This window comes from Nipponia nippon, unplaced genomic scaffold (genome assembly GCF_047370975.1).
Source record: "Nipponia nippon isolate SJK-2023a ecotype South Korea unplaced genomic scaffold, ASM4737097v1 scaffold_3, whole genome shotgun sequence".
Classification (NCBI taxonomy): Eukaryota; Metazoa; Chordata; class Aves; order Pelecaniformes; family Threskiornithidae; genus Nipponia; species Nipponia nippon.
In genome coordinates, this window is record NW_028262347.1 from 62,661,800 (window position 1) to 62,683,429 (window position 21,630).

Consider the following 21,630-nt stretch of genomic DNA (forward strand, 5'->3'; position numbering starts at 1 on the left):
CACAGATGGGATTAGAAGGATTATAGAAAAGGTTACTCCTAAATACGAGTCATTTTAAAAGAGTGAACTCATCAGCCATTGAAGTAGTTTCCATTCAATCTGTAAAATATATAAAGTGGGCACAGATGCAGAACACATTAATTTACAACTGGAAAACATTTCTTAAAATTTGAAGACTGCTTAACTTCTATGCAAGCATTAAGTAACTAAGAATGTGTATCTCATCATACACATTAATTCTCTCTCTCTCTCTTTTTTCTCAAGGTTTTCTACTCTCAGTTTCAAAATCTCTGCAAAAGGTAGAAGACAAAGATATGTTGCTAACCACATTAAAGCTAGGAAAAACTCTTCAAAATGGAGATAGAACTGCGAACAGAGGAGCTATACCTTTGCTGAAGCATTATAAGACTGAAGACAGCAGTGTTTTGGATGAAGAGGATGACAGAAACATGAAGTTTTTGGTGAGTTTTCAGTTTTACATTTTGGCTTAATTGTAAAATGGAAATTCTCTTTATAGCCCTTTATAAAACAAGTACAATAATTTAAAGCCATAACCTGGTGAATATACAAAAATATCAATTTGGCATACTATAGTCAAGAATAAGTTTTCAACTACAAGTATCTAATTCCAAGATTTTAAATGTGTAAGTTGGAGAGTTGAATAAGAGTAATCTGATTTTTACAGAACTATAGGGAGCCAAAACTTGTGGGGAAAAAAGCCTATATTTATGTTTGATTCAGCATGTCCCTATATGCAGCAACAGGCTTTTAACTTCACCAAATATAAGACTCATTATTTTATCATGTTCTTTACCATAAAACCAATTCAGCCAAAGATGTAATACAGGTCATTACTTTTAAAATATCATCTTGAAAGATAAAATACTTGCACTGCTGAGTGTAAAGTATAAAAAGTGAACACAACTGACTTTATTTAAAGATAAACTGTTACTCTTGTTTTCCCTTAAAACAGGACACAGGCTCCAGACATGATTTCTTAAATCATGTTATGCCAATCAACTTAGGTAGAAAGCAACTGCCTTATCTTGCACTGAAGGGAGTCAGGGCTTTTCCAGCTGACACTGAAATTCGAAATATTGAATCAATACAGGAAAGAGAGACTGCAGATGAAGAAAATTCAGCTAAATTCCCTATAGGAAGAACAGATTTTGACAGTAAGTATATTTTCATTTTTACACAAAAATTATTTCATTCTGGTACAGTATAATGCAATGTCTACATAGCAATTTGCTAAAGGTCCATTTAGAAACTCCATGCCACGTTTGGGATTTCCTAGGGCTGATGAAATCTTGCATTTCCAGTTTACATCTATTGTGATTTAGTGCACAGGGGAGGAAGCATTTGTTAAATTAATATTTCCAGAGGACATAAAGAATTCTAGTTCTTTGATGATTTATGCTTTCAGATATTTTTTTTTTTCCTGTAGAGCTCAGGTGTATGCTGGGAAGAGTCTATCGACCTTGTTGGCAAGTCTGAAAACTAGTGATCTACACCACCTTCTTTGAAGACTAAACATTTTATTATGAAGTTAATGTAATTTGAAGTTACTGTGTTTTAGTGTGGCTATACATTTGCATCCAAAAATACTTTTCCACCGCATTGTAGAAGGAAACATAATTCATTACCAAAAAAGAACATAGCTATAAGTACTAATAATGTATTGTTATCAAAGAATAAAAGACTTCTGCATAATCCAGACTTATAAGTATTTGTCTAATATTACACAAAAGCTACTTCCACTTATTTGAGTATGAAAGGAAGCAATTAATGAATTTCACCCTTTTCTCATAAAATTTTACAACTTCTGAACCAGTCAACATACTGTGTATGTCAAAACAAAAACTTACAGTCTAAAAAAGTGAGTTAATTTTGCCTGACCAGCAATCAACTTGTTCTTGCTTGCAGTTTTGCTGTGTTTTCTTTTTCCACCAATTTCGCTGTCCAATTCCTTTTGAGGGTTGTTTGAAGTCTTAGGTCTTTTAGCATTTTTTTGCAAAGATGGTTCACTTTCCTTATCACAGATTACTTTGTCATTATTCAAATCCATCTGTTCATTCTTGGAGTTCTTGTTTCTTGGCTGACAACTCAGCTTTCCCATTTCTGTATAACTTCTAGTCTGGTGAACATTTTCAGAAATAGTTCCAAGCACTAGTACATCATCAAGACATGAATTCATACCTTCTGTCATATAAGAATATCAAAAAACATATGTGAAAAAATAAAAAGTTACCTGGGATTAGTCATCCTTTTTCTATCAGAGGACTGTCATGTGATTTTTTTAATCAAAACTAGTGCTTTATCAGTAAAACAAAACTATACCGGTCATTGCAGTTACATTTGCTATGTGTTCATAAGTGTACTGCCAATTTAAAATGACATTGCTCAAAAACATGTAATAGCAACTAACTTAAGGAAGTGGATTTATGACTAAGATATTGGAAAACATGCTTAAAGGGCCTAGAAATTATATATATTATATGGTTTGTAGTGAAGTAAAACAAATTTTTCTTTTTTGAATGGCAAAAATACAAATGTCACTTAGCTTACTTCTGCAAAATAAGAAGAAACATTACGTAATGTATGTAAAATATATTTTTTTACCTCAAGATAGCATCAATACATATTTTTCAAACAGGTTTATATTTTCAAAGCATTAGCATTTTAATTTTAATGCAAATACATTTAACTGATCATATCATACACAGAGCAATGAAACGTTTTTCTTGAAAACATATTTATACTTGAGTTTTACTAAAGCCTTGTTTGATAACATTTGAAATACCAGCTATCACATTTAATTATTCCATCCTACTACAGCTTACCTGTGAGATATCCAGCTTTTAAATGTTGCTTTGGTGCAGGATGCATGCAGTTTGGAACTTGGCTACTGCTGAGGAAGTGCTGACCCTTTATTTCACTCAGCTCATTTTTATACGTACATGCAAACTGAGATTTGATTGAAGATTGCTTTATCTGCAAATAGCAATCTGGTATTAGATTTAATTATTCACAACAGTAAAAGACAACACCTGCAAGACTACTAAAATAATGTTTCCCCATTCTTCTGTCTTGAAAGCTTTTAAGTCAGGTAAAGTATTAGAAAAATGAGTATGTTATGAAGTATTCATTTACAAAGTGTAAAGGCTTTCAAGAATACTAATAAATTATTCTATTAAAGTCCTAAAATAGTTTTAAAATCTTTTTTCATCTCTCTCAGAAAGTTACACATTAAGTTTTAAAGCTTCAACCTAAGATTTTGTCAAAGTTAGCCCCCTCTTTTGATAGACTGCAGACTCTACCATTTTGAGTAGCTATCATAGCTACCACAGTCAATTATCATACTTCTACAGGTCATCATCTCTGAGATGTCAGTAATATAAACTGTAATATACCTAAAACTGTAATATAAAGTATTATTTCAGATCTGTCTTTGGCAAATTTCAGATTTCCCATTTACTCACAAAATAAAGCCATTTCCTTATTGAATGCCAATGTCTGACTCCACATTTGTCAAAACATACCAATATAGCATAAGTTGCCAGAAATCTACAGTATTGAAGAACACTATTGTATCTGGTTGTGCATGCTTATCTCCACCTCCTAGTCTTAGAAGCAGGGAACCTAGTCTCATAGCACGGGTAAATCAAAACATTTGGTTTGACTACAAAAAATTAAATAAGATTTTTCAATATATTCAATATATCCATATTCAATGGAATCAATGGTTACAGGTCAAACTTCCTCAGTTTACATTTAAGTTACAGCTTCACATCAGCTTAGAATTTCAGGGTCAAGCTTTGTAATTTCTAGCCAATTTATATCACAAATGCTATAGACTCTGGAAGATAAATTCTGCCCCCACTTCCATTTGAAAGTCTACCGGATTATAGAAAAGATGTTGAAAGGTATAGCACAGAGCAGATAATTACAATATATTAGCTAATAATTTAGCTAATAATTCTATTACAATAGCACAGATAAATTCAAATAAATTTGAGCTGAACAGGTGCTACAGTACAAATATCAGGACAAAGAAAAAGCAAGAAACATTGTCACAAAATAAATGTTGCTATATACATAGATAACAGGAATGATTTGTCAAAAAAGAGGTTTACAGGCACTTTTCTGATTAAAAAGTTTGCATCATGTAAGTCTAGTTTTCTTCTTAATACCAGCATGTTTAAATTTTACAGTTCAGGTTTGACCCTTGTAGATATATTTTTCTTCCAACTCAAAATCTCAGATTTAGACAGAAAGAAAGAATACGTTCCCAGAAACCTCCTTTCACGCAGGCCTTCATCCACAAAATTCAGTCACAATTTATGCCACTTTCGTCAGATGCTGTTTTCATCCATATAAGCTAACAGACTCTAGCTTTTTACCATCAAGATGCAACTGAAGTATACTGAAGTGTATATATCTATATATCTATCTTCATGATACTGCAGTTGGCCAGGTGAACACACCTACAGTCTTTTTGGAAAAAAAAAATCCCGTTTATTTACAGAAATGTAGTTTTTCTTTCTGACTTACTATGTCTGCACATATATAGTTTCACTTTAAACTCAGTATTCCCTTCAAGAGTTAAAAAGACCCAATTTTCCCAGTTGTCCATCACTCCCAAAGTGCAATTTCTCTGTGCAAGATAACAGCCTGAGAAAGAAAGGCAGATTTAACAGGGAGAACTAGCCAGCCTGACTCTCAACAATTCTAATCTTTTTTAAGTGTTAATCTAGTCTGTACTTAAAATATTTACCATAAGGTAAGACTATATACATAGACATTTACAAGGTTTTGTGTGCTTTAAGTTTATGCCTTAGCTCACCGAGTCACTAAGTATACGTCATTAACTTTATACGCTTTTCAGAAAGTATTTTGAACGATAGAGAAGCTATACCCAGGTTAAGCTAAAGAATTTGAAATAATTAAAAATGCAACTCTAATCTAGCTTAAACAATCAACATCCTATTGTACAATTACAATATTTAGAATATAAGGGGCTTACATTTTCTTTAAGCTTAAGGTTACAGTAATATTAATGAAAAATATTTTCCTGTATTTGCTATGTTTCTTAAACACTTAAAATTCCCTCAATTCTTAATTATTGTTCATCAAATGACATCAAAAATCACATACTCATATTGCAAGAGGCAAATAAGCTAGAATTTGTGCTGAGTTGATGAAGATATAATGAACACAGCACGAAGAAACTGGAGCAAGAAAGCCTGATAGTCACGATTCTATAACCAACAATAAATCCACTTATTTTTGGGGACATCAGGGTTTCTTTTTACCACCCCCATCCGACACTTCACTAATTCAGTTTGCAGGGACTAGAATATGAAGTCAAAGGACAGAAGTCAAGCTCAAATACCGAAAAACTTGCAGCACAAATCCATCTATCTGTTTTAACTTCACCAAAGCTTGAAATATGCCTCAAAACTTCACTCGGTATTGCACCATATACCGTTTAGTCATTTGCAAACAGTATATAAAGCTCTACTAAATACGACTGTTTCGGCTGATGTTAGCACTAATCTAGAGGGCATATATAAATCAAGAGTGCAAGACTAAATTTGTTGAAGCAGTCAAACTTCCCAACTAGTCTAGGAATGTATATTCACTAGTAAAAACAACTGTATTACATTGAGATAGCAATAAGTAAATTTTAATAGCCTGAAGGCAGAACAAAAGAGCACAAGTCTACTGCTGAATTAAAGAGTAGAGCTTCACTGGAATGTTTTTAAAGAAAAAAGAGTAACTTAAAACTTGACTAATGCACACATAATGAAGCCTGTCAACAGCTTGAAATAACTCTTAGAAATTAGAGTTCTTTTACATTAAATTCCCTGAAAGCCACTGCTTTGAGGGCACCATCCCAATGACTCACAGCACTGGGAGAGCAAAAAGATACTGGGAGCTCAATTTGCTAATCAAGTAGTTGCACACAAATGGCATGCAATAAGCTTGGACTTACTATCCCCTCTCCTCTTCACAAGCAAGTGGGATGTTGCTGTCCCTGTACAAAGAAATAAATTTTGCTGCATTTCAAAAGGTGTTCATTGTTACCCCTGTTCAGCTGGAAGAAAAGTATGACAGAATTTTAAGACAGTGTTTCAGCACATGTAGGTCAATTAGTAGTCCTAATGAGTAGATAAAGCAGTACATTCTCCCACCTTGACTTCTATATCTAGAGAAGTTTTTCAGTTGTTCGAGGTGCCAATAATAAAACATTCACTTTTATATGAAATGTTAATGGTGCATGATCTATTTATTTCTAAAAGTTAGTTGATAATCTATTCCAGATCTCCTTCCAGCATCTGCATACAGACAGTACTGCCAATATTTAGTCAGTAAGAATGTTGAGATTTGGTTTTTATACACTGGAATGGCATAATAGAATTTGAAAACCTACATCAGTAACAACAAACATATGTTTTTATTTTCTAGCCAAACAGAGTACTATTTGGAAGAGGAAAGGACATAAAAAGAGAAAATGTCTTTTCTCCACCCTTACCCTTGTCCTTTTAGAAAAAAAAATTAAAGCTAATTTGAAAGAGAATGTTGAAAAAGGGAAGGGAGTGCAAAGGGAAGAGTAACAAAACAATAAATGGTAACATTGCCAAACCAAGGCATCATGTTATTCAAACATGAAAAATGTCCTGAATAGCTCAGGTAATAGCAAGCTTTTATTGCACTGAAACTATCAATTTTTTTTAGCATGACATTTTACCAGCCTTTTGCTATCCCAAATTAACCTACTACTGTTTTGAGAACATTTAGCCTCAAATCACCTCATTACTGGGTTTTGAAAGTACTCAAAACTCACAGCTACAGATCCCAGGAAAGCAGTTTAGGGGTCTTGTAGAAACAAGACTTCCACACAAGTGTGGCTCATCAACTGACACTAATGATAAAGTCTTTAATTTGTGCTGAACATAACCTTTTTCTCCCCTCCTCCTCTCTCCTCCAGATACTCAGTTTTAGTATACTCCATGCACATTGAAACTACTAGTCAGCTTAGTGTTCTCCATAATCATATTCCACTTAGAAATAAATATTTCTTGCTACAATAGATGAGACTACTACCTGAGGAAGATTGTTTTCTCTATTACTATGAATTCTCTGCTCACAATTAGAGCAGACATACAGAAAACTCTTGATAACTTCCTGTTGGTAGTTTTCCAAGTCACAGTTTATTTGTACTGGAATCACAAAGAGGCAAAACAATTCTCTCAAGTAACAGCATTTAGAGAACTAAGCAATGAAAAATAACAGCAGTGCATGAAGCTAGATATTAAGTCATTTTATATAGGCATGAACAAGTCACATGAGAAAGGCAGACTGAGATTTTTTGCTTTGTGGAGCTTTTTCCTTGGAAGGATTTCTATACACAGTAAAATTACAATGGACTTCAAGCATGCCAAGATTTGTTAGAGTTCTTAAGCCACAAATTCTTTTCAAAACTAAAACTACAGTTATGTTCCCAATTGGAGGGAAATAGTGCCTCATATAGGAAAGGTTGTCTCCAGTTACATTAAGAAAAAACCATGCCAAACTACTGAAATTCCTTGCAGCTGTTTCAGGGTAAATGTGTTAACAATGCAGCAGGATTTCTAAAACAATGTATCAAAAGGCCAAAACAATCTTAAGTTTACAAAAAAAGATCTGGTACTCTCTCATATATTGCATGCTCACAGCCTAATAGCTTTTGTTCCTTCCTTCTTAACTCCTGAAGTTCTCGGTTTCACTCAATCCCATTTGTTCAGGAACAGAATTTTACCTACGACTTTAAAGTCTAATTAATCTTTTCTGGTGCAGAAGAAAGATGAGATATCTTATTATGCACCATTATTGTTGTCTTAAGTTGCTCTTTAACCTAAATAAAGCAGGTGATTGTAACAGTCCTTCCATTCCTCCCTCTCACCAATAAGCACGACTTACATAACCCCACTGAAATCAATAAAATAAGTAGTCAAACAATAGGGTATCTACCCATTTCAGATAAAGGGAAGTATGATTCAAAGAAGCAGACAAAGTTGGATGAACCCTTTTTAGATAATACACCTCTTTCCTGTCCAATTAAACTTTCTACATATTTTTATAAAGCAGAAAGGATTGATAAAGATAACAACAAGAAATGTAACTTGATAGATGTTCTGTAGACCTTTCTGAATTAAAGACTCCTTCCACAAAATACCATTCACCAGAAGACACTTCACTTAAACAATAGATAACAAACTTGAAACTCTAAGTTGTCTCTCAAAGGAATATTGAGTTTCTTATTACTCTTACCTGCTTCTGCTGGAGGGAATGAAAAAAATGCAACATGCTAGCTCCCCAGACTTCTTTCTCCTCAAGGGATAAGAGCAACAGCTTTGCCTCTAACAAATGCTGTTATACTTAGGTGATCTTTCTGCATCTCTTCCAGTATTTAATGAGGATTGGAAGACAAAAATATTTCTTTGTCTTTCACTGTTGCCAGGAATTTGTTTTGGCACAATGGAAATACCCACAGATTTATTTTATTTTTAAACACCAATTCCAGTTCATAGCTACCCGTTTACTTTATCCACTCTCCATGTTTTTAGATACTAAACACATACGCATGATGTTGTGCCCTAGGTCTAAATACTGTCAATCTGTACTCCTCCACATAATTCTGCAGAAGTTGAGATATCAGTTCCTCTTAAGGAAGGAGAGGGCATAATGTCTTCCCCCCTGTTTTTGTTTTGGTTTTTAGACAGGTGTTTCTCCTTTCACTTCCTAGATTTTCCAAAATTTCTTTATTTAACACATACATCTTGATGGGATGCAGCATACAACCAAAATAATCATCACTACTGTGTTTTTCTTCCCCTATCAAATATAATGGAAAAAGACTTTTATGGGACAAGTTCTAATGAGAGATCATGAATTTGTACTATAGACTAACCATCTAACCACCCATCAGAAGCAGCATGGCAAGAAGGTCCTTAGGACAACTTTATGGAACTAATGCTACCATCACACACATTGCATAAGAAACTTCTCAGAAGAATCATTGACATTGAAAAGAAACATCATGTTGCTATTGTCTTAAAAAAAAAATGTATTGTATCTCTGAGTTAATTGTTAAAATCAGTGCATTATGCGTAACAAAATTTACAGCTCTGAATTTTACAAGCAACCTGTACATATTTCAAGATGGCTGTATGAAACAACAATGAAGACTGATACTCAGTGTGAGAAGGCGATAAATATTACTGCAGCACTTGAGATCTATGGTCATGGACAAGGAATTTGTTGTGCTATGTGCTGCACAGTAAAGGCAGAAGAAAATTTATTTCTACCAAGAGATATTACAATCCAAGAAAAGAAATATATGGATTCATAGAGAAAGGAACTGAAATTAGTCATTGTAATAGGCATCTATCTCAACACAAAGCACTGCTAAGTTCTGGGGAGAGGTTGATTTAAAGGTACTGAAAAATATTTTAAAGGAGGATAATGAGTTCTGCAGATACCTATAGAAAGTCTCTTCAGTCATAAGAAACAGTATAAAACAGACAGCTGAAAGAACTAGTCTGAAAATTAACAAATGAACAATGAAGATTTGTATTGCAGGCTGAATGTAAGCAAGGACAGATATCTCAAACCAGCAAATCAGAAATTATCAATGGGTTGGGATAGGTGAAAACAAGTAGCTTACCTCTACTACAACTTAAAGGAACAGGTTGAGATGCAAACAGAAGAATGGCATCTAGCATCTAATCACTTTGATAACAACTTTTTATACAGCAATCTCAGTGGTGCAACTATCAAATCCAAGATACAGCAGCACATCAAAAAGCAAAATGAACCTTTAATAAATTATAGTTGAGTGGACATACAGATAGAGAAGAATATATTCCAGAGGTGTTATGGAGTGAAAAAGCAACAGGTAGGATACCATCCTGAATGTTAAGTATACCAGGAAAGATACCACCTCAAGATCAATAATAAATATACCATAAATATACCACCTCAGGATCAACAGCTGGGTATTCACAGGATGGCACAGAAGTAACAAAAGATGTCAGTTTTGACAGAAGGGACGCTTAGGTCAGATGTAGATCTGTGAACTGTTCATATAAAGTTGATAGCTGATCTTCTGTTTGTAGGTGTGTTCATCCACAAAGAAGGTACAGAAAGAGAAGAGAAAGACGAGGCCCTCTAAAGTCTTCATAGAAAAAGGTAGAAAAGGAAGGAGTAGAAACATGCAAAAGAAACTCTGTAGAAAATGTTAGAAAGGTAGAAAGAAAACCAGAAAAAGACAAACTGAAAGATTAATGTTTCAAGAAAGAAAGCAAGATTTTACATGAGAGGCTGAAGATCAAAGGTGAATGGCAGAGAACTATCGCAGTTTTAGTTAAAACAATCATTAGCTGTTTGGCAACAGCAATTTCAGCTGACTGGAAGGAGAAGCAAGACTAAAGAGAACAGAAGAATACCAGAAGAATAATTCCAGTCTTCACAGCAATATAGCGTAGTTTAGATGGCAATGTGTGGCTGACACACCGAAAACAGAACAGTAAACATAATGGAAAACACTCAAACATCTTATCTTGAGTAAGAGGACTCTATGCTGATACATAATTGAGGAGCATTTACACTCTGAACTGCATGATTTTTATTTTCACTTTTTTAAACGGAGAAACATCTTGAGATACTTGGCCTCAGTTCCATGCTGTACTTTGTCTCTCTGGTACAATAGGATACACTGGAAGAAAGCCATAAAGAAGACTGATTGTGATTACTAGAGGCAGTTTAGCAGCCTCAATGTTGCTCTAAGATATGAATTGTATAGCTCCAAGCAGCCATTCAGTTTAACATGTTAATCATGTTACCATCCACATTGCTAAAGTAGGGGAAGAGAGTCCACCATCACAGATATAATGTACGAAACACTATAGGCAAGCTTTACAGTCTAAGATGCCAAAGAAAGTTTAGAAGTGTGACCCACAGACTTTAGACCTGTTGCTTGTCCTCTTTCAATTTTGGTTTTCATAAGACCAAAGGTCATTTCTATTTCAATATAGTCATCCTCGATTATATTAGGCACCTGGTGAGCATCAAAATCAGTTCTAGAAGTTGATTGAAAGATCTCAAAAATTATTGGCTAAAAACATTCGATGTTTCATTCTATTTTGCTACAGGTACATTCTGTTTTGTCAATCATGGTGAAGGAAGACTAGGACAAGAGTCCTACAGAAAAAGTCAGATTCTTGTATTGTATTAACAAGAATCATAGGAGTCACAGAACCCTCATTAGATTCAGGCATTAGAAAAGCAGCACAGGAGAGTGTCATGGTGAACCTTTACATGTAATTCCTGCTCCTGAAGTAGAACTCATTCAATTATTCAGAGCCCTCTGAAAGAACTACTATTTGCACAGAAATTATGGTAGCTAATCTGGTTTTTTTTATTAGCAAAAAAGTATTTCCAAAAAATAAAAATAGTTTCATAACATGAATCAGCCTCGAGATTCATATTTTTGATAGTTTGTGTCAAAAACCTTGTAAGTTTCCAGAAAAGATCTCAAATGTGACAGGTAATTACTTTTAGATAATGATTTTTGCACTTTGATACTGAACACAGCTGTTCATGAATCCAATTATAAAACCTCCATTTAGATAAGAAAACTATCTATTTCAATGTATTATGCAAACAGCATATCACATTTTTGCTATTTGATTAATAAAGCTGCAATTTAAATATGCTGTTTATCGTAAAATTAATATAATGAAGATCCTTTATAAGCTTCAATCTTTCATAATTTGCCTATGAGTTTTAAGCCAAATTTCACCATAATTAGTGCATGTATCCAAAATGCCCATCATTCACCCCACCCCCATACAAAAAAAAGCACTCAGACTGAAGTTGGAGTATATTCAAAACACGCTGAAAAGGTTGACAGGGCTTTTCATTTTATTTCCTTTTAATAACTTTCTACTTGTCAAACACATATATTAAAATTCCCCTCATGTCCAGTGGCAGAAATAGTTCTAGAACAGCACAATGGAAAATATTTCTGATGGCTTAAAACACCTCTGTTTTCTTCCTTATATACTAATTATATTTGCATTTTTACCTGCTGTCAGGAATAAGTTCATAAAAAATATTAAGTCACTACTTTTATTTAGCTCTCTGTTGAAATGCTGTGGAATATACAAACTCTGTCTCTTTCCATAGTCCTAACACTCAAGTTTGGCAATTTTGAGGAAAAAAAAAAGACTAACAAAATGCACTGGAAGACTGCAATTTTCAGAAACATTGAAGTTGTTCTTTTGAATAGTGCCACTCAACACCAACATACTCTTATAATGTTCCATTTCATCTACAAAATAGCAAACATTAGCATCTTTATTTTATTGTTCACAAAGCAATGTTATGGAAATGTCCTCAGAACGTTACAAATAAAAAGCATTCCAAAGAAATGCAATGAAAAAGTCATTACTACACTTTTAGAATGCCTATATTATCAGAACTGAAATCAGGTGCCTGTATTCAGTTTCGTCTCTGTTTTCACATAGCTCCAGTTTTATTTCTACAGTCCTGAAATACACAGATAGGCAAATTAAGAGATACAGATTAACTCAGTATATCTCCATTAAGAGATCTTCATTAGGAAGTACGTTTAAGTTTAAAGCCCTTCTCTTCTGGAGTTTTAAATATTTCCATTCGTATTACAACACTGTTCAAGTTCGTCCAATTACCACAAGTTAATCACAATTACATTTCTTAAGCTACAGGATAAAATTCTCAAATACTTGGCTGAAATGTAACACTGTTATTTTCATTTTAGCATTATTATTTCAGGGCATCTATAGTCGCATAGCAATTCCTACACAATACCTTAATTTCTTTTTCATCCATACATTTCCGAATACGTTGTCTAAGAGGTTTTGGAGAAGATCCATTGGATTGTGCTGGAGATCTATATTAAAGAGAGATAAGAAGTATTTAGAACATATAAAAGCAATTAGTTAAGAAAAGTAGTTACCACACCAAGTTCCTCAGAAACAGGAAGGCAAGCATTTTCATTCTCCAAGCCTTACTTTGTTTTCTCCCTTCCTAAGTAACCACATGTACTGTGACAACTGAAGACAACATAATGAAACCAAACCTACAGTTCCAGTTTCTGGTATCATTTTGCAGTATGTTTACAATATTATAGTTCTGCAGCCACAGTATTATTTGTAATGCTGGTGATGAGTTATCAAGTCACCATTCTATTTACACCTCCTTGAATAGCATCTAGTTGACATCCAGAATAAATTTTCCTCATATTTACAGACTTTTCAACAGAAGTACACAAACAAAATGCTTCCACCCTCCTATATTTCAGTATGTGAATAGTTACACACATTAATGAAAAATTTTGATGCATATAATGCAAAAAATTATTGATGCATATAAGAGGGGATCTTTTGGTCTTGAAATAAGAACTAATCTGTGCATCTGTAAATAATTACTTCTGTGTTTATGCTCATGGCAGGCCAGTGTGCATATGACAAGTTTTTTTCAAAAATAACTCATTCTTTATTTTATTTATTTAGCTCATTCTATTCAATTATTCCATAAATAAAATTTATTTTATTTAGCTCATTCCTTATTTTATTTCTTTCTATTTGTCTGTGGTGCAAAATTTCCACAGGACCTTGCAATGTTTTTGCTACTTAAATTGCCAAAACAAGTAGCTTCAGCACACTCCCATCTACACTGTTGTTCTGGTTCGTGAGTCCCCTTTGTAACTCGTAATGACAAAATTCTCAGCATCCCACTTTTCCAACTACTGATGATTCCTCAGGATAAGCACTGATTAAATTATCACTGCTTCTCCAGTGCATGGATAGGTTACTTTCCTTTTCAGTGCCCACAGAAATGGGTTTTCAAGAGATTCTTTGTTTTGTACACCAGATCAATATGGGTATTCCTTAAATGGAAGGAAATTTTAAAAAGCAAGAAAAGAAATTAGCAAGAAGTAATGACTGGCTTTAACATTAATAGGATAGGAAGATGATGGGAATGATATAAAAATAGCAGCAAACAAGAAGTTGCCCCAAACCCTGAATAGCTGTTGAACCTGCAAAACCAGAAAAAGAGAACCTTTATTGCAAAAAGTTATGAAAATACTTAATCCATGGTCATGCAAAATTTAACTCTAAAACATAAAAAAAAAAAATCATTAATTATATCAGAATCACCTTACTTTGATTTCAATATCACTACATTTTTATGTTTACTTAAAAAATTTAAAAATACTATGGGAAAAATAGCACACTTCTGCCTTGCATGCAGCTTCAAAATACAAAGAAATAGCAAGAGAATTTTATTTTAACTTCTATAATACATATCTAAAAAGAATATTTTCCAGAAGATTGAAACGAGGTGCTTAGAGAAGGAAAATATTTGACGGATATACTAAAGGACAGATTAAGTAAGAAAAACTTCAGCTTGGTTAGGATGTTCTAAAACACTGAGGACATACTGTCAGTGCTTACATTTTCAGTTCCCAGATATGCATGCATTTCACAAATTACAATGAAAATATTTTTAATTAAAGAAAGTCAACAAAAAGTCAAACAACAAAATAGCTGCTTCTCAGCAGTAGCTTTTTTGCAGGATTTCAGTGCAGAGAGATAAATCTACCCAATTGATCTAGAAGTTTATTAAAAGAAGAGTAAAACAAAGCAAGAAAAATTCCTGAAATGCTGAAGTTTTGAAAAAGAGGCGCTCTCATTTAACCTCAGTCTTCACCTGAAAACTAACAGTGCTCTCTCAAACTGACCAGAACCCAGACAAAACTACTCACAAACTTTAAACATGTTTTGGGATTCTTCGGTAATGAAGTCTCTAGAAATATTAAAAAGCATCGTGAAAAACCTCAACACAATAAGTACCATGTGATCAAAAACCATGAAACAATAACTACCACATGAGGTGACCAACAATCTGATACACAGAATCAGATTAGCAAAAAGAATCTAAAAACTGCAGTGATGTTTACTGCCAAAGGTACCATTTATCCTGTAAACTTCCAGATTTACTATTAACGATAGATTGGCAAGAAGAATGCAAACACTCTAGATCAAATATTTGAGACACAAGCATTAACAGAAAAGTGCTGTACCATAGAGGTGCCTGTACATTGAAGCAAATCAGAGTGACACCTTAGCTACTATCCTTTGTAGTACTAAGGTGTTCAGCATTCATAAAGCAATTGGAGCCTTACAGTAAAGCTGCTAGAGAAATGCAGAACACAGACTTGATAAAAATTGAGAACAGGTGTTGTTTGCAAGTTTCATTTCAGTTTTTGCAAAGTTTTTTATTCCTAAAAGAATTATTTAGGATCATAAATTCAATACTTCGAATAAATTACTTCTAAATCAAATTTTTAAATGGAAGCACCCAGATAATATTAAAAAAATCATATACTGGAAAATAAAACCTAAAACAAATTGACCACTAAGAATTACTAAGGAAAAGAGAAGAACTGTCTAGATTCCAATATAAATTCCCAGATAGCAGTACCTGCTTACACCTACACCGAGAAGATTTTAAGTCAAGCAAAAGTTTTATCCTTTTTGGGGAAAATTAAAGAAAATTAATTCAGCCGAAAAATCAAGTGAGGTAAGTGAAACCAAAGCACTCAGTGGGCACTCATTCAGAAATAGGTGGTTTAAAAGCCATTTAAAATTAAAGAGTTACTCTAAAACAAAAATCAAAATTTCTATCTCTGAATAATACCACTGTTTAATTCAGAATTCATGTGGGCCTTGATTCCATTCACATAGAGCATTAGCCTAAATTGATTACGCTCCTTTTCATTCTGATAAAAATTCAACCACGGTGAGGTTTATTAAAATAATGAAACCATTTTAAAAGTAATGTGGATCAATTTTTCTGAATCTGAAGTAATGGAAAAATAAGAGACTGAAATTGGGGTTATTTTAAGCTTGTTACATAATGAAATGGAAACGTATAGCTACAGCTATCCACAGATATTTGGGAGGAGGTAGAAATATTCCACAATATGTTGTTACAAGCTGACTTTTATATTAAAAATTATTACAGGTTTATTTAGAATTCTTATTAGTGAAACTAATTCTTAAGTTTTATTAGAATGTGCTTGTTCCTTTGGTTTCATAAAAGATGTCGAACAATAAATCTAATGGAACCCTTAAATTTTTTTACTTTTAGGAACCTCCATCTTCCAGTTTAGGACCTATCACCATTTTTCTGTGTCCTTGCTCTTATGCTCACAGCCTTGCACCTGCACACTCCAATAGTGTTGTTATGGTGGGCTGTCATGGGAAATGACTGCCACCAGCATAAGAAACACCCCCTTCTTCCCCACTTTTCCCACCCTTTTCACTGTACCTCTTCTTTTATGTTAGGGAAACCAAAAATGTGCATGCACAGAGATTAATAAGCGACGGGCCACACAGCCCCTGCCCTGGCGAACAGATCCTCCAATCACCACTAAAGGCATTAAAAGCAGGGACAACCAATAAGGGGTAGAGGTAGAATGCTTTTGACAACTTGAGACTGTTCTAAGAGTGCCTTCCCTTTACATCTAATCTCCCAATAGGCTGCGCTTTGGTCATTTGCTTTGTGTAAGTAATACCAATGCTTTGGTAACCATTCAGTATAAGATCTTAAAAAACAAACCAACCCAACACAAACACAAAAAACCTTCTAGTACTCACCTGAAGAGTGTCAAAACAGAGGTGATTCCAAACAAATTTAGGCTTTCATCATCATATAATAGTTCTGCTTTGTTCTGGGTAGGAGGACTGACAGCTTCTTCATCCAGAAGAACTAGTAAGATCTTTACAGTATCTCTGCCACAATACACAGTGCCATGATTTATGGAATGCAATTTTGGCTGAAAGTAAATAAAATTAAAAGGAACATACAATATGAAAAGTCAGCAAGCCAGACCAATTGGTCCAAAAGGAACCCATATCAGCACAAGGTGTGAGAAACCCCTCCTTCCCTTTTCACAGTAAGCATTTATGGGGAAGCTGCCCATGAGAAAGTTTCTTCCTCATCCCAATTAATTAGTAGAGTTTAGATCACTGCCAGCTGGAGGTATACATTGATGACCAAGTCACACAGATAAATATACAAATATGTGATGAAATCATGCAGCAGAAATTACCATATTGTTTTCTCACAACCAATTTGAGTGCTATGGGGTACAGAAACATATTCTGGTGAAGTCCAACTCGTCTGACTGAATCTGCTAAAGCAGTTGGTTAAAAGTGAGATTTCCATCAATATTTGACAATAGAGGTACTCAGCACAATCTCCTGTTGTTTGGAACAGGAAGAATTCCTTACGATTTTCCACAAGAATAAAGAATTCCTTAAAGAAAATAATAATCCACATCTGGAAGTGCTCAATGCTACAGTCAGCAGTACATATGTAGAACTCCATAGCCACTATGGGACTGCAAGAATTGCAAGTTTGCTATATTTTTCTTTAAAAGTACTAGTTGTTCCATAGAGAAATTTAGCGCTTAATACACAGTAGTAGATTTAAAAACCTATAGGCTTTCTTATTTACCAATACACTGAATACCCTGATTTTGTTCACAAGGACAGGACAATCAACGAACTGCATTTATCTAATCAGTTAACTGCTTTTAAACACAGTCTTGAAAAGATCAAATTCTATTTCTCTCTCTATTTGATTACATCAATTAGTGTATGTAGCTTTCAAGAAACCATAGCAACACATGTCAGTCAGTTACTATAAGTTATAATCAATAGCTAGAAATAGCAATTACAGAAATGGTTGTTACTTGGCTTTACAGAATTGGCCTATTTCAGTACCATTTAATTTCCTCAAAATTTATTCTGAACCTCTTCAGTCATTACATCACCACATCATAGATTTTTATAAAATGTCATGTGTGTCATGGTAGACTTGTCTTAATGAGAAAAGTGCAAATTTGGCATCATCTTGACTGATTATACACAAAGGAAAAAAAAATCTTTAGCATATAACAATCTCCTAACTGCGAAAAGATGACCTTCAGAAATCTCATGTACTACAACAGTGACTTGGTGTACTAACCATAGACTAAAATCCTATTGTCCACACTGCAATAAGAATTTTAGGCAACACAACAATCCCTGCCATAAAAACCTTGTTTATTAGTAAACTTAAAATCTTGATTCAAATGATTTTTTCAAGATAATAGTCAATCAATCTTTCAAGGGTAGTGACCATTATAGCTACTCCAGACTATCCTGGTTAGTGCCAGAACCACAAGCCAGATTCCATTTACAGTAGTAATTTTCTCAGGAAGAAATTAATCATAATTTCTATTAGTCATGCAGGCTTCAACACAAAGTAGTGCTTCCTGCTACATAAAGTAATAACTTTCCCTGGAGCTCTAGATTCTTATAAAACAGGTATTTGCAGGAAAACTGAGCAATGATGGAAGAAAACTGCCACTGCCAGGAGAAAAGCAAATATTTTTCTAACAAAGTAACTCTTTTCAGGTACACTTTTATGAGGAAGCAGCCTTCCCAGGAGCTAGTGGAGGCATCATTTTCAGCTCTATAGTTAAGATCACATTTTAAATTTGCACTTAAAGAAATGATTCAATCTCTTACGTATGAAAAAACATAACATCATATCAAAACCAGGACTTATTCTGAATATAGAACAATTTTTCTGAGAAATTACAGCATCAGGGTTTGAGCCTTTCTTTATAAAGTGAAAAACAAAACACAATAAAAAACAAGCTATATGTGAAACTCAGCACAGAGCATTAATCTTTGCTGTCCTGATATCTTAATGGAACAATACAGATGCTCTAATTTTTTTTTCATACAGCTCAGATTCATTTGGAAAACTTACGGGTTTTTTTGTTTTGTTTTGTTTGTTTTGGTTTTTAATTAGTAATGGTAATTTACCCCTCTATATGCTTAGTAAAATGTTCTTCCACACCAAGCTCCACTAAAATATACAATTTGGTATCAGTCTCTTAACATTTGTCTAAGCTCCCTTTTCCATCCCTCAACTCTCTGAATCACATATTTAAGAATTATCATTAAAATATACATTCATCACACAATCTTCAAAAACTTCATTTACATCAACAAAAAGAACTCCCCACACAAAAATTAAAATAGCATCATCACAACACCGACAAAGGCAGACCATTTACACACACTCCACTCCTTGTCCCTTCACCACAATTACAAAAAAAAAAAATCCCCATACTTATTCCACTCTCTAGCAATGTTCAGTCCACATTTTGCCTGTTACCTCTTCGAATTACTGTCCTTATCTCTAATGCCTCAGGCCCCACATTGGGCACCACAAAGGACTGTGGTGGGTTGACCTTGGCTAGCCACCAAGTGCCACCAACCTGCTCTATCATGCCCCCTCCTCAACAGGACAGGGAGATAAAATATGAAAAGCTCATGGGGTCGAGATGAGGACAGGGAGTTCACTTACTAATTACCAGCATTGGCAAAACAGACTTGACTTAAGGAAATTAAGGTAATTCATTGCTAATTTATCAAAATTGGACCCCCTCCCTTCTTCCCGGACTCAACTTCACTCCCAACTCTTCTACCTCCTTCGCCCGAGTGGCACAGGGGGATGGGGAATGAGGGTTGTGGTCAGTTCCTAAACGCTTCGTCTCTGCTGTTCCTTCTTCCTCTGCTCCTGTGTGGCATGCCTTCCATGGGATACAGTCCTTCACAAAATTCTCCACTGTAGGTCCTTCCCACAGGCTGTAGTTCTTCAAGAACTACTCCAGCATGGGTCCTTTCCACATGGTGCAGTCCTTCAGGAACAGACTGCTACAGCATGGGTCCCCAATGAGATCACAGATCCTGCCAGAAAACCTGCTTCTGCATGGGCTCCTCTCCATGGGCTACAGTTTCTGCCAGGAACCTGCTCCAGTGTGGGCTCTCCACAGGGTCACAGCTTCGTTCAGGGCACATCCACCTGCTGCGGCATTGGGTCCTCCATGGGCTGCAGAGTGGATATCTGCTCCACTGTGGATCTCCATGGGCTTCAGGGGGACAGCCTGCCTCACCATGGTCTTCATCACAGGCTGCAGGGGAATCTCTGCTCTGGTGCCTGGAGCATCTCCTTCCCCTCCTTCTTCACTGACCTTGGTGTCTGCAGAGTTGTTCCTCTCACATATTCTCACTCCTCTTTCCCAACAGCTGCTGTGCAGCATTTTTTACCCTTTCTTAAATGTTATCACAGAGGCGCTACAACCATCACTGATTGGCTTAGCTTTGGTCAGCAGCAGGTCCATCTTGGAACCAGCTGGAACTGGCTCTGTCCAACAGGGGGGCAGCTTCTGGTGTCTTTTCACAGAAGCCACCCCTGCAGCCCTCCCTGCTAACAAAACCTTGCCACATAAACCCAATACAGCACCAGATTTTTGAAGCCAAGGGGCACATCAGTCACATCCAGACCAGTCACCTCTGACGGCTCTCAGTTACATCCATGCTGTGGTGAGTATGGATGCACTGTGGTGAGTACAGTGAAAAGGATTAGCTTAAAGCCCATCATCCTCTGCTATGTACTCAAGTTTCCTCACTAAGAAGAACTATAGTAGAATCTGCCCATCCACAGTAGATGGGATGTTCCAGCAATCAATTAACAAACTCAAGAACTGGCAAAAACTTCAACATAGAACCACAGACTCACAGTAATATAATTAAGTTCATAAGCTGCCGTCAGGTGCCCATTTTGAGAAAAATATTAACCTCATACTGCTCTCAATTGGATTAAGTATTTAACCACATTTCCTAACAACATCAGGATACAACCATCTTTGCTATCTTCTGCCTCAACAAGGATACTGGTAAACATTTCTACAGAGTCATTAGACTGTGAACTTGACCTATGGAGAACAATAAGAAACACAAACCATTTTGGAAAAGCAATTTTTTGGTGAATTTCTCTGAAGAATGAAGCTTTATTAAAATAGTTTTACCTGTCTTATAATGATCTAAATTTTTAAAAAAATTTTCTCAGTAATACAACTAGCTAAATAAAGACAGAACTGATTAACAGTGATCAGATTTTCAGATGGGGAAGAGAAAGAAATAGAAGGATATGAAAGGGGAAACAGGGAAATACAGTGATGAAAGGTGCAGGGGAAACAGGAAAATGAGGATGAAATATATACTCCAGCTGCTCAGTGGAAACACACATTTAAACCAGTTTAACTAGCCACTAGGGTGTGGCCAGTTTTAGCTCTCATAGAAAAGAAAAAAACATATTGGAAGTCTGATTAAAATTTGTTAAAAATCTTATGTTACCATGGGGTAATTCCAGTGATTTCACAAAACAAAGCGTTCTAACAACATACACACATGCAATGTTTTAAAAAGTTTCCTAGACAAAAATACATGACATTAGATATTTTATATATCAACAAAGTAAAATAAAATAATTAAAGCTGGTTGATGTTTCCATCACAAAAAATATCATCATATAAACCTGAGCAGATTCAAAATACAAAACCCACAAATAGAAAGCCTGTATTCTGCTCTCCACACTGGACTTACAGAATTTTAAATACCCTGATTCCTT

General features: G+C 34.9%; 2 protein-coding genes across 2 annotated transcripts in view; one reads left to right on the top strand and one right to left on the bottom strand.

Annotated features, from left to right (window-relative positions):
* Positions 1-212: 212 nt before the first annotated feature.
* PMCH (pro-melanin concentrating hormone) lies at positions 213-1,590 on the top strand. The gene is made up of 3 exons (XM_009465847.2): positions 213-461; positions 974-1,175; positions 1,448-1,590. The coding sequence occupies exons 1-3, from the start codon at positions 213-215 to the stop codon at positions 1,495-1,497; spliced, it is 501 nt and encodes a 166-aa protein (XP_009464122.2). The 3' UTR covers positions 1,498-1,590.
* A 7-nt stretch (positions 1,591-1,597) lies between these two features.
* The window catches only part of PARPBP (PARP1 binding protein), a 56,276-nt gene continuing 36,243 nt past the window's right edge, over positions 1,598-21,630 (bottom strand). Inside the window, exons 8-11 of the mRNA XM_009465848.2 lie at positions 16,755-16,933; positions 12,898-12,979; positions 2,844-2,994; positions 1,598-2,202 (exon numbers count right to left, since the gene is read on the bottom strand). Coding sequence (XP_009464123.1) covers positions 1,865-2,202; positions 2,844-2,994; positions 12,898-12,979; positions 16,755-16,933 — 750 coding nt within the window. The 3' untranslated portion in view covers positions 1,598-1,864. The remainder of the gene's footprint in view (positions 2,203-2,843; positions 2,995-12,897; positions 12,980-16,754; positions 16,934-21,630) is intronic.

Coding starts and splice junctions, on each gene's coding strand:
- PMCH (XM_009465847.2), top strand. CDS start 213: ATGTGTATCTCATCATACACATTAATTCTCTCTCTCTCTCTTTTTTCT. Junction 462..973: donor ACAGAAACATGAAGTTTTTG/GTGAGTTTTCAG, acceptor CCCTTAAAACAG/GACACAGGCTCCAGACATGA. Junction 1,176..1,447: donor AGGAAGAACAGATTTTGACA/GTAAGTATATTT, acceptor TTTTTCCTGTAG/AGCTCAGGTGTATGCTGGGA.